This window comes from Nomascus leucogenys, chromosome 3 (genome assembly GCF_006542625.1).
Source record: "Nomascus leucogenys isolate Asia chromosome 3, Asia_NLE_v1, whole genome shotgun sequence".
NCBI classification, from domain to species: domain Eukaryota; kingdom Metazoa; phylum Chordata; class Mammalia; order Primates; family Hylobatidae; genus Nomascus; species Nomascus leucogenys.
In genome coordinates, this window is record NC_044383.1 from 130,760,263 (window position 1) to 130,777,630 (window position 17,368).

Consider the following 17,368-nt stretch of genomic DNA (forward strand, 5'->3'; position numbering starts at 1 on the left):
TCAATTTTGTGGAACAGTTTCATTAGGAATGGTATCAACTCTTCTTTGTACAACTGGTAGAATTCAGCTGTGAATCCATCTGGTCCTGGGCTTTTTTTGGGTGCTAAGCTATTTATTACTGACTCAATTTCAGAGCTCATTATTGGGCTGTTCAGGGATTCAGTCTTTTCTTGGTTCAGTCCTGGGGGAATGTATGTGTCTAGGAATTTATCCATTTCTTCTAGATTTTCTAGTTTATGTGCATAGAGGTGTTCATAATATTCCCTGATGGTTGTATTTTTGTGGGGTCAGTGGTGATATCCCTCTTGTCATTTCTGATTGTGTTTATTTGAGTCTTCTCTCTTCTTTATTAGTCTTGCTAGCAGTCTATCTTATTATTTTTTTTTTCAAAAACCCAGCTCCTGGATAAGTTGATCTTTCGAATGGTTTTTTTGTGTCTCAGTCTCCTATAGTTCTGCTCTGATATTGCCATGCCTATTTTAAAAGATTTTGATCCTTTTTAGTCCCCAAATTCTCTCTCTGCAGGTGGCCTTCATTTTGTTTTGTTTTGTTTTGAGAATGAGGCCATCTGATTGATACTCTTTATGCTACTTGGAGTATTTAATATGCATTGGTTCTGTATTTCACATTATGCTTTTATTGTGCTAAAGTTGACATTAAAGTTTTTATAGCATAAAATGTCATGGCAGGGAACATTTGCTGTAATTTATCATAATTTTTTAAAACGAAAATGTCTGCCAAGATCATAATAACAGCTAATATTTATTGAATATTTATATGCTAGATCTACCCTAAGTGTTTTACAGGTATTACCTTCTTTGACCATGGTGCAGCCCTTGGAACAATGTAATAATATGTGGCTCAATACCATAGGTTAATATCTTGAACATTATTTTTCAGTCTTTTTGGATAGCCATGATTAAACTTTTTTTTTTTCTTTTTTTGAGACAGAGTCTCACTCTGTTGCCAGGGCTGGAGTGCAGTGGCATGATCTCAGCTCATTGCAACCTCTGCCTCTTGGGTTCAAGTGATTCTCCTGCCTCAGCCTCCCAAGTAGCTGGGATTACAAGCGCCCGCCATTACGCCCAGCTAATTTTTTTGTATTTTTAGTAGACATGGGGTTTCACCGAGTTGGCCAGGATGCTCTTGAACTCCTGACCTCGTGATTCACCCGCCTCAGCCTCCCAAAGTGCTGGGATTACAGGCGTGAGCCACTGCGCCCGGCCTAAACTTTTTATATACCAAAATCCAACATTCTACATCTTCTTTAGCATCTAAAACAATACATACAATGATAAATTTCACTTCAATCTGTACAAGAGAAGAATGCTAATGATTTGAAATGTCACCTAGAAGACAGGCTGTCAGGAACTTTGATTATATTTTTTACTCACTGGAAAAATGTGAATTGGAAATACACTAATAAGTTCTGTGCTGTGGATGACATGGGTTTAAATTTTCATGTTAAACTTATTTAATTTGAGATTGTGTTAATTAAATATCCATTTATCAGCATAATGATGTTTAATATAGATCGTTATTAACATATGGTTTCAAAGGCCAGTAAAATTGTCAAATCTAATGAAAACAGAGTTCAAAGATAAAATTCTATCTTCCCTTTCTTTTATGAGTCTCTTAAAAATTCAGGGCACCTTTTTAAAAGCCCTTAGAGAAGATTAACCTTTAACATCATCATTTAAATCTAATGTTACCACATTTTACAATGTCGTTGACACTATGTTTAGCCTTAGATAGTTGCTTTTCCTAACCATTTTTTTTCCATATCTAATAGAGGAAGATTCAACTGCTCTCTTTTTTTTTCTGGTGTCTCTAGTGTAGCACATTCTAATAGAACTTTCTCCAATGATAGAAATTATCTATATCTACACTGGTTAATACAATAGCCGCTAGCCATATGTGGCCTACTGAACACTTGCAATGTGACCAGTGCAACTGATAATCTGAATTTCAAAATGTACTCATTTTATTTATCCTAAATTAAAATTTAAATAGCCACATGCTGCTGATGTCTACCATATTGGAATCATGGCTTTGATGTTCTTTTCAGCACAGTCAGACTGAATTCTGAAGACTCGACTCTTTTCTCCTAATATGTCTTAATTCCTTTCCTGGGAGCAGGAACAATCTTTTAAAGTTACTTGTTATTCTTGGACTAATTAAGGTATTTTCTTTCATTATAACCCTATAGTTTGGAGATTTTACCATAAACCAAAAAATATATATATACTTTTGTAGTAAGAATACCGAATTGGACATTTGATTCTGGGTAGTCATTACACAACAGAGGATGGGATATCTCTGCCAGAGTGGGTGCTCCGTAAATGTTTGCTTGTACTGAGTAAATGAAAAACTGTATTTTATTTTAACCAATGCTCCTTCTCACACTCACTCACACTATTTCCTTTTATATCTGTACACTGGGAGAAGGAATAATAACTTGCTTGAAGATACAGTTTGTTTGAAAGGTGGAGGCTTTTGCTGATTTAAAACAGATACTGGTTTGTAGTTACTTCCATAATTCCTTTCTACTATGCTTAAATGATGAAGTACCATTTTTATGGGTCTCTTTACCTTCTAACACGTTTTTGCATTACATTTTTTAAGAATAACTGGTCACTTAAAAATGCTTATAGAGTTGTAAAAAATGATTCAATTTTAAAAGGGGTAACTTGTGTAAAAGATATTCTGTAGTAGACATCATCCTAGGTTGATAATACAGTCAATAAAAGTGTTTATTGCTTTGTACATATCAAAGTACTAAAGGAGTGAACTGAAGCAGCCGAGATGTTAGAATAAGTCAATTGTTTAAAAATATGAATGCCCACAGATATGTTTGATAAAGAAATGTTTTATGTGAAGATTTTGAAAATCTGGTTGATCACTAGTTATCAATAGTCTTAGAGAAATTTGAGTTTTAAAATGTTTATAGGATAATTGAGAAAGTACCACTAAGCTGAACACAAATTTAAAGTTTCTTCTTACAAAGCATTCAACCTGTTGCCCAAGAAAAGGCTTTCATCTTTCAAGATGAAAGAATTAAAAGGAAACTAGAACACTGAAGGCTACTACAGAAGCATGCATTTATTTGGGCATATGGTAGTAATCCACTAAACACATAGTTATAATCTATTTGAGAATAACCAGAGCAGATTTGCCAGACAAAGATTCTGCCAGATCAACTTGCTTTTTACTGTGGAAAATCAAAGATGCAGAGAAGCAGACATATACCAATGTTTTCGTTTTTATTTCAAAGCCACTTCAGCATTTCTTTTAAAAAATATTGTCTTCATCCTTATAATTAACAGATAGTTCTTCAGATTCTAAATACTGTAAGTTTCAGTAATCAGTTTCATTATTTCTGTGCAGTCAAAGAAGACTGCATTGGAAAATATGTTTGTGTGCATTTCAATACAATAAGTGTTTGCAACTCAATTTCAAAGGAATATAATGTGTGATTTAGTTATTGATTATCGAGTTAAACTACAGACATTGAAGATGCAGGATCAAATCATCTGAAATAAAAGGACAGGGAACACGTATAAATGTTTTGCACACGGAGACACTCAAGTGCTTCTTGATTGAGGACATCTGATTTCTAGCTGGTTTTGCAATTAAAAATATTGGAAAGAAATTGCAGTAGCTCAGTCAAATTTACTTGCTGCAAAATGCCTTAGAACTACAGAGAGAATTTTCAGTTAATATAATTGAAATTATTTAGTTCTGCTCTGTGACAAATGAAATTATTAGTTATCAGGGAAAGGTAATTACATATTTGGCCTAAAGTTTATCAATATGAACACAGAAAAGCTGGAGCCCAAGCAGAATCAGGACCTTGTTAACCACAGTTTTGTAAAACGCGTTCAATTGTAGCACCTGTGGAATAAATAGAACTGATAGTAAATACAAGAAAATAAATTTTCTAATCATACTGTTCTCAGAGATTTACAAAATGCTTTGAACTTCGTTCTGTATTTAAACTTTTTTTTATTATTTCACATTTAGCTTTTTTTAATCAGAATATGCTGATGAAAGGCAGACATGTGCCTTGTTACACCTCTAAACCTCAAAGATCATGGGCAGTCACAGTAATTCCATTTCCCCAAGTTGAGGCATAAGCCCACATTCACAGTCTGCCCTCTGGGGTGATGCAGGATTGAGTCAAATCCAGTTCGATTCCTTGAGTCGCTGGAGTTGTTTCTGACTGACCCATATTTTCAAATCCAGCCCACCAGTGGGCCTGAGGCTAACAAGAGCAAAAAAGGAACATGTGCATAGATTTACACTCCTATTCTCAAGGGCCTTTGCTCTTATTGGAAACTTAACCACATAAAAATGTATTTCCTAAACATATCTGTGATTATGGAGTTCATAATCTAAGAATCTGAAGGTGCATTTCTGTGTTAAATGCAGAAATTATTATTGAAACAAAGACCTCACCTTTAAATGAGAGTATAAAGTACTGCAGTGACTTTTGCCCAACTGTTCTCTATTCACACTGGTCATTTGTCACTAGACATTGGTCGACCTTAAGCCAAATAGTATCCTGTTGAAGCAATGCTTGATTATTTTCCAACTTTTTGAGGTAAACGTTGCTATTGTTCTGCTTTTTGGTTACAAGAGAAGGAGTTTTTGGTTACAAGAGAAAGTAACACATCAGTAATTTCCATTCCTAAAAAAGTTAACCAAGACCGGGCGCGGTGGCTCACACCTGTAATCTCAGCACTTTGGGAGTCCCCGGCGGGTGGATCATGAGGTCAGGAGTTTCAGACCAGACTGAACAACATGGTGAAACCCTGTCTCTACTAAAAATACAAAAATTAGCTGGGCATGGTGGTGCATGCCTGTAATTCCAGCTGTATTCAGGAGGCTGAGGCAGCAGAATAGAGAATAGTTTGAACCCAGGAGGCGGAGGTCGCAGTGAGACGAGATTGCGCCACTGCACTCCAGCCTGGGCGACACAGCAATACTCTGTCTCAAAAAAAAAAAAAAAAAAAAAAAAAAATTAGTCGGTGCTTTTTTTTTTTCTGGAAAGAAAAATATTATGAGTCTGTTGTAAATCCTTAAATGGTGTAAAAATAGATAAAATTAGGTATTTACTGTGCTCTTAGTGGTTATTTTCCTCTCTCTCTCCATGTATAGAGAAAATGAGAAAAAATATATTTGGATGTGCATATATACTATACATAAACTATCAAAACTTGGTTTATAATTTTACATTCTATCATGGACATCCTTCTTGAAAGCCTTCGTTTTGTATAGGTCTGTGTTTTAAATTTTGTTAGTTATTACCGATAAGTCCTCTGAATATTATAGCCTATTCAAAATAGCTGTTTCTTACAGGAAATGGATATATGTGTGTATACATATGTGTAAATATATATATATTTATGTAATATACATATTGTATAGATGTATATTATCCATATATATGTATATTATAAATACATATATATGTATTTACAAGGAGTCAGTCTCTTTTGTGGAAGTAAACATTACTTGGTCAGATAAGATTATTATGCTAAAGGAAGGTAGATAATTTTGTGAATGTAATTTGCATTTCTAAATGTGGTTATTATTATTATTATTATCTCTCAACAGGGCCCATTTGGAGGCCAGTGCTGAGAAGTGGAACAGGTTGCTGATGTCTTTAGAAGAATTGATCAAATGGCTGAATATGAAAGATGAAGAGCTTAAGAAACAAATGCCTATTGGAGGAGATGTTCCAGCCTTACAGCTCCAGTATGACCATTGTAAGGTAAGTGGGTAACCTATAGTGAGTCACTGAATTCAAATTCTAGTGAGGTAGATATTTGAAATAAAAGTATAGATAAGTATCAGAGTTGAACCAATTATCACAGGATTCCCCCCACCACCACCGTCTGCTTTTAATTGTCAGTAGACATTTAAAGTGCATACATTGTTTCCATTTGTATTATCTTCACATTTAACTAAATTTTTTGCAAACACTACCAGTATCTAAAGTATAATATTGCTTTTAGCTTATTATGAAGTTTATCTAAATTTCTAATAGGTTTTAGAATCATAGTATATTGAGGTTTTTGGGGTTTTTTTGTTTTTGTTTTTGTTTTTTGTTTGTTTGTTTTACCAAGTTTCACTCTTGTTGCCCAGGCTGGAGTACAATGGCATGATCTTGGCTCACTGCAGCCTCCACCTCCTGGGTTCAAGTGATTCTTCTGCCTCAGCCTCCCAAGTAGCTGAGACTACAGGTGCCTGCCATCATACCTCACTAACTTTGTTTTTTTTTTTTTTAAGACGAAGTCTTGCTCTGTCACCCAGGTTGGGGTGCAGTGGCATGATCACAGCTCACTGCAACCTCCGCCTCCCAGGTTCAAGTGATTCTCCTGCCTCAGCCTCCCAAGTAGCTGGGACTACAGGTGCCTGCCACCACACCCAGCTAATTTTGTATTTTGTATTTTTTTTTTTTTTTTAGATGGAGTCTCGCTCTGTTGCCCAGGCTGGAGTGCAGTGGCATGATCTCGGCTCACTGCAACCTTCACCTCCTGGGTCCAAGCGATTCTCCTGCCTCAGCCTCCCAAGTAGCTGGGACTACAGGTGCATGCCACCATGCCCGGCTAATTTTTGTATTTTTACTAGGGACGGGATTTCACCATGTTGGTCAGGCTGGTCTTGAACTCCTGACCTCAGGTGATCTGTCTGCCTCGGCCTCCCAAAGTGCTGGGATTACAGGTGTGAGCCACCTCACCCAACCTGAGAAAATTTTTAAACTACAAATTAACTTAATCTTAAATTCAAAAGTCATCGAGTCATAAGGAATTACAAACTGTCTTGTTTATGTTTAATAAAAGTGAAAAATAAGGACTTGTAGTAAAAAAAAAAAGGTAATGCAGATGAAGACCATACTATTTAAAATCATTTTATGTGTTTTACTTTTCTGAGCCAAGCCTTTTCTTTGATTACATTTTTATTCTGCTCAAATTTCTGTTCCTATGCAAATCTATACTTTGATTAGCCAAAAGATATGCTGAAATGTTATCAACTGACACATTAATCCTTAGATCCTTGTGTGATTAAATTTGTGCTTTGTTTACTTTCCACTGATTTCTTTAATATCTCTTTATGCCCATTTTCTTGTATATACATATCATCTTATTTTATTGTATTTTTTACTCCTCCCGTGTAATTAAAGTTCTCATTCTAAATCTGGTCACTTTAAGGTGACATTATGATTCTATTTCCATTTTAAAAATGACAAACACGAATGCACACATCTCCTAAAGGAAAATGTCATTTATGTAATAAGTTGCTTTAATACAAAATGATAAGACCCTGAAATTTATTTATTTGATTTTTGAACCCTTGTGACTAGATTATTAAAATTACCATTTGGGTGTATTTTTTTTCTTTCTACTCAAAGCAGGAATATGACAGAGAAAATAGCTCCAAGATAAGAAAAAGGAAAACACTGTTGATGTATGATATGCAAGATAATAATAATAATAGAAGATTTAAAATGACCGATTTAAGAAAATCACATTCTTTCCTAACTTTTTCTAACTTTTGCTTCTATTAATTATTCATACAGTAGTCCCTTTTTGTGGGTTACAGTATTAGGGATGAAACAGAATAACACAAAGCTCTTCTAACAGATGTGCTCTGTAAGGAATACAAGCTGCTTATGGCCATATGCTAATAGTGTTTACTGAAATCCAAATCTTGAGGTATGAAATGATTTTCCTCTTCTGGCCTTAGCACATAAAGTACATATCGGCCTCTCAGTCTGTCCTGGCTGTATTTTGGCTTCCCTCCCAGCAAGGTAACCTGGATTTAGAGCACTGCAGGCAGTTGCTCTGCTTCAGTCTTTGAGACCTAAGCCTTTAGGTAATGAAGATAATACTGATAATGATGGTAATACAATTGGTTCATTTATTCAGCAAGTATTTATTGAGTGCCTAATACGAACCAGCATATTCTGGTCACTGGTGACTCAATAATGAACAAAACCAGGTTCTTACCTGATTGTGAGAGATGGACACTAGACAAATAGGCAATAAATATATATGTCCTACGGTAATAACAAAAATAAAGCAAGGTCAAGAAGATAGAGGAGGATGTGGGATTATAGGCCAAGGTGCTATTTTATATGGAGAAGGTCAGGAAAGTGTCACAAATTGGGTGATTTTTGAACAGAGACCTGGAGTGATGTAGTAAGCACTTAGCAACCCCTCTTGGAAGTAGAACATTTAGGGAAAGGAGGCAGAGAGCACAAAGGCCACAGAGCCTGCAGTGTTTGGGGCATATTTGAGGAATAGCTGGGAGACCACTATGTTTGAAAAAATTTAGCTAAATATGTTAGATAGGAGATGAAGCTGGGGTGGCGGGTGGGAGAAAGGGATTCAGATCATTTAGGTCCTTGAATATTCTTTCTTAAGGACTTTGGATTTTACTCATTGAGAGAGGAAGCCATGGAAGATGTAGGTATCTATAGTGCTGTGATCTAATATTATGTAATAATATAAGTAAATGCTGAAGAGTAGAATATAGAGGAGTTCAGCACTATTTCGGTAATCCAAGTGGTGGTGAATTGGAAAAGGGTATAGCAGGAGAGATGATGAAGAGTAACTGCTTTCTGAAGACATTTGGAAAGAATCAACAAAACTTGCTGGTGGAGTGGATGTGTGGAATGTGAGAAGAAGAGCCAAAGATGTCAGAATTCAAAGATTTTTGGACAAACCAAATGGAAAATGGAAGTACCTTTTAGAGAGATAAGAAAACTGCTGGAGGAGCAGTCTGGGAAGGAAATGTAAGACCTCGATGTTTGACATGTTAAGCTTATAGATGTTTAAGCTGTTGGATGTATAAATCTGAAGTTAGAAGAAAGATCAGGATTAGAGATCAAAATTGTCAGCCTGTATATCAGTCCTGGGATTAGATGAGATCACCTATAGGGAGAGATTGTATGAGACTGTACCAAGGGGAAAAAAATATTCCAAGAAATGAGCCCCGAGAAGCCACAACTTCAGAGGAAAATGAGGAAACTGAGAAGGAAGAGCCAGAGGCTAGAAGAACCAAGAGAGAACAGAGTCCAAGATGCCAAAGGAGGAAAGTGTGTTAGGAAGGAGGGAGTGATCACAAGGATCAAATATTGCTGAGAGGTTAAATAAGATGAGGACAGAAAACTAATCATCTCGAGACCATCTTGTTGACCTTGGACAAGAGGTGTTACAGTGGCACGATGGAGTTGGAAGCATGATTGGAGTAGATTCAAGAGAGGATATGAACAAAAGTACAGAAAACCATTTTAGGGACTTTTACAACAAAGGTAACAGAAAAATCAGATAGTAGCTGAAGAAAGAATGTAGGGTCAAGTAGTGGTTTTATAACTCATTGCTGAGTAGTGAAATATGAAATAATATATTAATATTATTTGATTATTCAGCATGTTCTATGCTGGTAAGAATGATTCTGTGAAGTGGGAAGAATCAGTGATGCAGGAGAGAGGATACCAGCTCAAACAGTGACAGGATGGGACCCATTGCACAAGTGGAGCGGTGGATCTTAGGTCTGTCTGGCTCCAAATATATTCATCATCCATTTAAAACCTACTTACCGAATAACTTTTATGTCCTAGCACCATTCTAAGCACTGGAGATATATCCTCACATTTTTGTTTTTGTTTTTACTTGAGTCTGTTCCCTCTTTTTTGCTCTAGTATGTCACTTTCCTAGCTTAGTTTATGAAAGAATATGAAGCCACCTTTTTCACCCTATCTTTTTCTTTAGCTGCCTTCTGAAAATGGACAATAAAGAAATGAATATTAACATATTATTCTCCAGAACTAATACTTTAGTGTATAATGCTAGCTTTCTGCTAAATTAGTACTCGGTATAGATTAGCTGAATAAATAGATTCACAGAGTTTATAGAAAAAACCCTCCAGTTATCTGCTTCCTCTAGAACATGATACAATACAGAAAGGTGTGCTGGGTTTGGGGTAAGCATTCTTTGTAGGTCATTGCTGAAGTCACAGGGCTGGAGGATTCCATGATTCCTTCCAGGGTAGCCATCATGTATTAATAAGTATGTTAATTGTCATCATGTTTGACATTACCCCTACAGAAAAGAAAAACTCGAGGGAAGAAATAAAAGCTTAAAAGATGAATTTTATGGCTGGGCGCAGTGGCTCACACCTATAATCCTAGCACTTTGGGAGGCTGAGGCAGGCAGATCACGAGGTCAAGAGATTGAGACCTTCCTGGCCAACATGGTGAAACCCCGCCTCTACTAAAAATACAAAAATTAGCTGGGCGCGGTGGCGTGTGCCTATAGTTCCACCTATTTGGGAGGCTGAAGCAGGAGAATCGCTGGAACCCAGGAGGCAGAGGTTGCAGTAAGCCAAGATCGCGCCCCTGCACTCCAGCCTGGCGACACAGTGAGACTCCGTCTCAAAGAAACAAAAAACAAAAAAACCCAAAAACATGAATTTTTCATATTTTCTTTATAGGTTGTGACATTTGCTGTTGCTTTGTGAGTAAAGGTTTGAAAGTCCAGTGTCACATTTTTTAATGTGAGACACGAGATCTGTAATGTAGATAATCTACTGTGAATTGTGTGTGGCCATGGGTTAGGGTGCACTAGAGGCAGGTAAAGAGGGTTGTTGGCTCCTCATAGGTGTGATAATTTGGGTTAGAGGTGTGAGTGAGGTACTGGTAGTAGAAAAGGCACTGAGCTAGAATGAGAATATTTTATTTAAAGGCTGGCTGGTCACTGATGACCAGGGTGACCCTGAAAAAGTCATTTGACTTACCCAAGCTTCAGTGTATGGAAATAAGTAGTATCTTAGTTCCTTTGGGCTGCAATAACAAAATACTATAAACTGGGTGGCTTATAAACAACAGAAATTTATTTCTTACAGTTCTGAAGGCGGAGAAGTTCAGGATCAGTGCACTAATAGATTTGGTGTCTGCTAAGGGCCCACTGTCTGGTTCATGGATGATGTCATCTCACTGTGTCCTCCCATAGTGGAAGGTAGTCTTTTATATGATACTGATCCCATTGATGACAGCTCCTCACTCATGCCCTAATCACCTTCCAAAGACCCACCTCCCAATACCATCACTATGGGAGTTAGGATTTCAACCTGCAAATTTTGGTGGCACATAGACATTCAAACTGTAGCAAGTAGTTCCATTTCTACACAGAATTGTTCTGACAATCAAATGAAATAGTGGAAATGAAAGCAATTTAGGAAAAGTAAAGTGCTGAAGGGCAGTATATAATTTTATTCAATTATGTATATTCTGTCAAAAGCAACCTTCTTTACCAATTGCCAAGAGTAATGTTTTAAAATTACATTACTATAAATATTATATAAAATATATATAATTAACATTAATTCATACTAATATAAATCTACATTATTACAATTAGGGCTAATGATTATGCATTTGTAGATTTAGAGCAATATTTGAAGAAGTGTGGTACCTACCTGTAATTATTTATCTTACTGAACATCATCAGTCATAATTATTGAATAGTCTAAGCATAGTTTAACCTTAGCCTTGCTTCCAAGAATTCCCTTCCTAAGAGTTTATTTAATAGTTTTTGGCCAGTGTTCGAACATAAACATAAGTCTCTAACTTATCCTGAGTCTTTTCTTAAAATCAAAATCTCTTATGGGTATGTAAGAGATTGCTCTATGTTTCAGGGCAACTTTTTTTTTTTTAAGTTCTTGAAAATGTACTTTTCCTCTGCTGTCATATTCTATTGATCAGGAAAAGTCTTTATTTAGTGTATATGCATGTATAATTTAGAATTGTCAATTACTGGACTGAAAGAACCCTAAGAAATATGAATCCAGTCCTCTTATTTATGGTAGAGGAACATGAGAGGCACAGTGCAGTTTAAGGAAAACTGAGGTTTCATCCCTCCTTCCCTCTCTTACTTTCATTTACTTACTATATGCCTGGCAGTTTATTTTATTTTTTAAGGAAAGATAGCTTTATTTTGAAAAGAAATCGATTCTCTATTTAAAGCATACATGAGACAGCATCTTTCATTTAGTCCTAAACTTGATTATGTATTCTCATTATAATATTCCAATGACATTCTGGAAATACATTTCAAGTATGTCATCGTATACTTATTGGTAAATATCAAACAAAGCTACTGACTTTGAGGGAAAATTTTCAGTAATTTTTTTTTACCTACCCAGAGATGCTCATCCCACTGTATATCTGGGATTTTTCTGAACATTTACAAATTTTAACAAAATTCTTTTTTTTTCCATTGCATGCCTCAATATGCTAAATTCTCCACTACAATCCCGGTAAAATAATGATAGTGTGTGAAAACCAGTGTATTTTCTAATACTGCCCATGACAGACAGAGTGAAATTACAGCATAAAGAGTAGCCAGGAACCTATACTATAAACATTATTTGGCTCCAAGTATCTTTCAACAAATAGCTACTAATAGGATTATACATAGCACATAGAACATAGCAATCCTGGATTGTAGTATACCTGTAAAACCCTTTAAAGCATTTTTTCTCAACCTTTTTATCATTACCCTCCTTTTCAATTACAAAAATTAAATTCAAATTAAATTAAATAGCTTTAACTATAAATTTCTTCCTAATGAGAGAAATTAATACAAAAGATTTTGTTAGGTAGGATGATTTTGGAAGGTCACAATCCATATCTAAGATTTTTTTCACCCCAAGTACCAATTTTTGTTCTCAGTTGAGAATGTAAGGGTTAAAGTTGATGAAATAAATTAAATAGCCTTTAACATTATTAGAGAGAAAAAAAACCTAATGGGTAACAATGGAGGTTGAGATGGTTGACTTCTAGACCGTCTCTGTTCCATACTTGCTGTATGATCAGGGAAGAAATCATGTCTCTTTATTTTCTTGTTTGGGAGAACACAGGAATAGCATAAAACCTAATAGCTTGGAAAAATCACTGAATCTCACTGGACTCAGTGAGGCTATTAATTGAAATAATTGGTATAGATCAGTTGTTTTCAATTCTTGCTGCACTTTCCTAGGGCATATAAAAGATATCAATGCTCAGTTATATTTACCCAGACCAATTAAGCCAGTCTCTGGAGGATATGAGCTCAAACTATAGTGTAAATCAGAGTCACCTGATGGGCTTGTTAAGCCACAGATTGGTAGGCCCCACTTTCAGAGCTTCTGATTCAGCAGGTTTTGGGTGGGGCCGCAAATGTGCATTATCAAGTCCTCAGGTAATGTTATGCTATTAGTCTATTGACTACACTTTGAGAACTGCTGGACTAGGCATTTGTGTAAGAGTGAATGTGTGTGTGTGTGTGTGTGTGTGTGTGTCCCCAGGTGAATTCTAATCTCAAAACTATTCGTATAGAAAATTTCAATAAGGTTCTTTTAAATTCTAGGATACTGAGATTTTAATATAGTAAGAGTTGTTAAACATCAAGATGGCTTATAAAACGGAGACCTATGGACAAATATCAAATTCTTGGTCAATTTTCATTAAAAACTCGTTTCTTAAAGCCTTTTACAGTATTTTTTTGAAAATTAACTTTTTTTTTAGCTGCATATATGGGTCTTCACTTCATTTTTCAGTAAAGATAACTTATTTGGTTATCAGTGTCTCATCATTTGATAAGACCAATGGAAGGTTTGGATAGTAACCAGCTGTTTTTGAATTGCTTGAAGAGAATCTTGTAAATTTGTAGTCCAAAGGTAATTCTGCAATTGCTTCAATACTTGGAATTGCAACAGTGCTATAAGAACTGATTCTTTTACAAGACCGTGTATAAACCAAGAAGTCTTCTGTATTTTCCAGTCCCAAAACTGAATCAATAAAAAAGAGTGCCATTTTTTATATAAAGTGTTTAGAGGCTTTGCCTCTGGCCTCTCATATTTTCCTTTCTTCTCTAGAGGCTCTAACTCCTCAGGCCTCTGACTCCTCACACCTTCATCCCCTCTGAGTTCTTCTAGGATCTAAGACACCAGAGAGGTCGTGCTATAGAAAAAAACACAGTCCCTGTTTACATGAAATTTACATTCAAGGGAGATCCTCTGCTTATCCTTAAACTTAGAGTTCCTGTTCTCTGTGTTTTGAGAAATCATTCCTCAAAAGGTTATGGCTGAGCTTTGAACTGCACATTGTTATCCCAAATCTCAGGTTGTCTTTGCCCAGTCATCCACTTCTGTAACCCCCAACATTTCTCCCTTGGTGTTTTAGTCTGTCTTTTGCTGCTATAACAGAATGCCAGGGACTGAGTCATTTATGAAGAATAGAGATTTATTTGGCTCACACTTCTGGAGGCTGGGCTCACAGTTCCAGAAGCAGGGAAGTTCAAATCAAGGGCCAGTATCTGATGAGGGTCTTCCTGCTGTGTCACCCAATGGTGGAAAGCACAAAGGCAAGAGAGTGTTCATGACAGAGAGGAGATGGAAGCTGAACTTATCCTTTGAGCCCACTCCCTCTATAACTAACCCACTCCCACTGTGATAATGACGTTAGTCCATTCATGAAGGTCAAGCCCTCATGACCTAATCACCACTTAAAGGCTGCTCCTCTTAATATCAGCACAGTGTCACTTAAATTTCATCTTGAGTTTTGGAGGGGACATTCAAACCATAGCACTTTGTTACAATTCAGGCAAGCTTTTAGTTCATTTACTCATTTATTTCCAATCTCTTCCTTAAGGGAATATAGAACTCTTTTCAATTATAACATTATGATGTAGCTTTAAACAGAACATAAAATAACTTTTAAAACCAATTTTTTCAGATATGTTTTAGCTTACTGAAATAAAGTTGCTTCTCTGTTCATTTAGTCTTGTCTATTATTATAAATTCTGTTAGTATTTTTTCTGATTTCCTACTTTTTTAGGTCTTTTCCTTTTTGTAATAAAGTTTAAAAATCTTTTTAGCTACAAAGAACTCTTGTCTTACAGCTCAGAAGTATGTAATTAGAATCAATCAAGATCAACCCTCAGATGGCTTGATACTAATATTAGCCAAGGTTTTTTATTCCCTAAAAGTTCCCATAGAAAGAAGGGGACCTTATACTTGATTTCTAATTCATTCTCTAATCTTAAGGTAATAGTTTGAATTACTTTATTTCAAGCAACACAATACTGATTAATTTGACATAAACTCTCACTGCTAATTTAAGATGTCTAAAGAATTTCAGATGAAATTTTGTGAAGAGACAAAGAACTTAACACTAATTTAATTATTCCAAAAGATATGATCTCATAAATACAAGTTTTGAATGCCACTATATACAACCTTTATTTAGGGGTTGATTTATAGAAATTCATATATTCTGAGTCTTCTGATTCCTATCTTTATATATTCTAGTCCTTTATATGTACATAAATGACTTAATGACTCCTTTTCATAGTTACTCTTTGATAATAGTGGTGCCAATCATTTCATTCCCCATCCATCCATCCATCCATCCACCCACCTATCCACACTATTCACCAAATGCCTTAATGTTAAAGTCGATGCTTCTGTGCGAAGAGCAATAAGGTATAGCCTCTGCACCTCAGTGATATATTTTAATAATTCCTATTACTAAAAGCCCTGTGCTTGTGGTTTGTTGGCTGTATCCAGAGGGAATACTTCACATTTAAATGTTTAGGTGATGGCTCTGTGATTTCCCCTTAGAATGGTACTATAAAGCAATGCTTTAAAGCATCTCCTATGTTCAAACACCTAGCAGTTATAGATCAGATATAAAAAACAGAAAACCAAACATGGCATTGTGGGCTCCAAAACATGACAATCATTCTACACACCAGAAACAAAGCAGAAAAGCAAACTAGCTAGTGATGTCATTGCTGCTGGAAAAATGTAGCAGACCCTAGTGATGAGCAGGCAGGAAACCCCATAGCAAAGACTCAGCTCAAAACCCTTCTCTTACACACGGAAATGAGTGATTCACAGATTGGCATCCTTTCCTTCTGTAGTGTGAATGCCCCAGGCACTGCTATTATGAAACATCAGTGTATTGTTGATCCTTAATTTAATGTGCATACTTTCTTGGGTGTTTTAATCAGTGTCTCAGAACATTGATATATTTTCAGCAACATCAATAATAAATACTTTGTTCAGCGCTCCAACAATACATAAACATTTGAGACCTGGGGCCTAGCACATAGTAAACACTCAGTAAAAGGTGGCTGATATCTTTTCCCATAATTGTTGGGAGTCTTTTCTGATAGTTTTGATCATTTTTATTTTGTTTAAAACTATATAGGCTACATGAGTAGTTTTAACTAAATAAAACTGTATTAATACCTGTTACTTACCACCTAGTATAACCCAACAGAACTAGCTTTCAATTACTATCTAGATTAACCTGTCAAAATAGACAAGGGTCACCTTCTAGTCTTTCAAGTATCAGTTTGGTAAACAGCACACTCCTATTATTTTTTTCATGTAAGTACATGTTTAATTCCCTCAAATATTAACATAAATTGCTACTTAAAAAATATATAGTGTTTTTAGGACTGCTTTAAAATAAATGGATAGGCCAGGCACTGTGGCTCACACCTGTAATCCCAGCACTTTGGGAAGCCGAGGCGGGTGGATCACTTGAGACCAGGAGTTCTAGATTAGGCTGGCCAACATGGTGAAACCTCATCTCTGCTAAAAATATAAAAATTAGTCAAGCGTGGTGGCGGGTGCCTATAATCTCAGCTACTTGGGAGGCTGAGGCAGGAGAATCGCTTGAACCCAGGGGGCAGAGGTTGCAATGAACCGAGATCGCACCACTGCACTCCAGCCTGGCAGTAGATTGAGACTCCTGTCTCAAAAAAAAAAAAAAAGAAAAAAAAAAACTAACTTACTAATAAATAATAAAATAAATGGGTAAAGTTGAATCTTCCCATCTAATGACTTAAATCGAATTTTTAGTATCATTTTTGAAGTTTTGAAGAAGCTGAGGTCACTTATATGCAACTTCCCTTTCAAGAATGTGAGCTTATCATTCAGTCAACAATTACCTATAATGCACCTACAATGTATATAGTGTTTGTAATGTTATGGATTTACTCTAGTCAAATGCTCTTGAGTGGATAAAATTGCAGATGCAGATTTTACTGTTCAATTTGCACTTCATTTTCATAACAATGTAAATATTAAGTTATGTAGAGCAATTATCAGAGCTCTAATACCCTTTCTCCAATAGAACGCATATTTGATGTTAGAAAAGCAAATCTAGAATAATTGAAAGTGCATGATTCAGGTATAATTTCTTGTTTGTGTGTTCTTTCCCTCAGGGCTACTCTGGCCTTTGCTTAACCCAGTTTAATTCCTGTATTCAAGCTTTATTATATAAGAACTCAGAACATATCTGGCC

The 17,368-nt window shown here is 35.9% G+C and overlaps 1 protein-coding gene across 3 annotated transcripts in view; it reads left to right on the forward strand.

Moving 5' to 3' along the window:
- The window catches only part of UTRN (utrophin), a 573,765-nt gene that overhangs the window by 416,838 nt on the left and 139,559 nt on the right, over window positions 1-17,368 (forward strand). For all 3 annotated transcript variants that reach the window (XM_030809793.1, XM_030809794.1, XM_030809795.1), the window contains one exon: window positions 5,620-5,776. In XM_030809793.1, coding sequence (XP_030665653.1) covers window positions 5,620-5,776 — 157 coding nt within the window. The remainder of the gene's footprint in view (window positions 1-5,619; window positions 5,777-17,368) is intronic.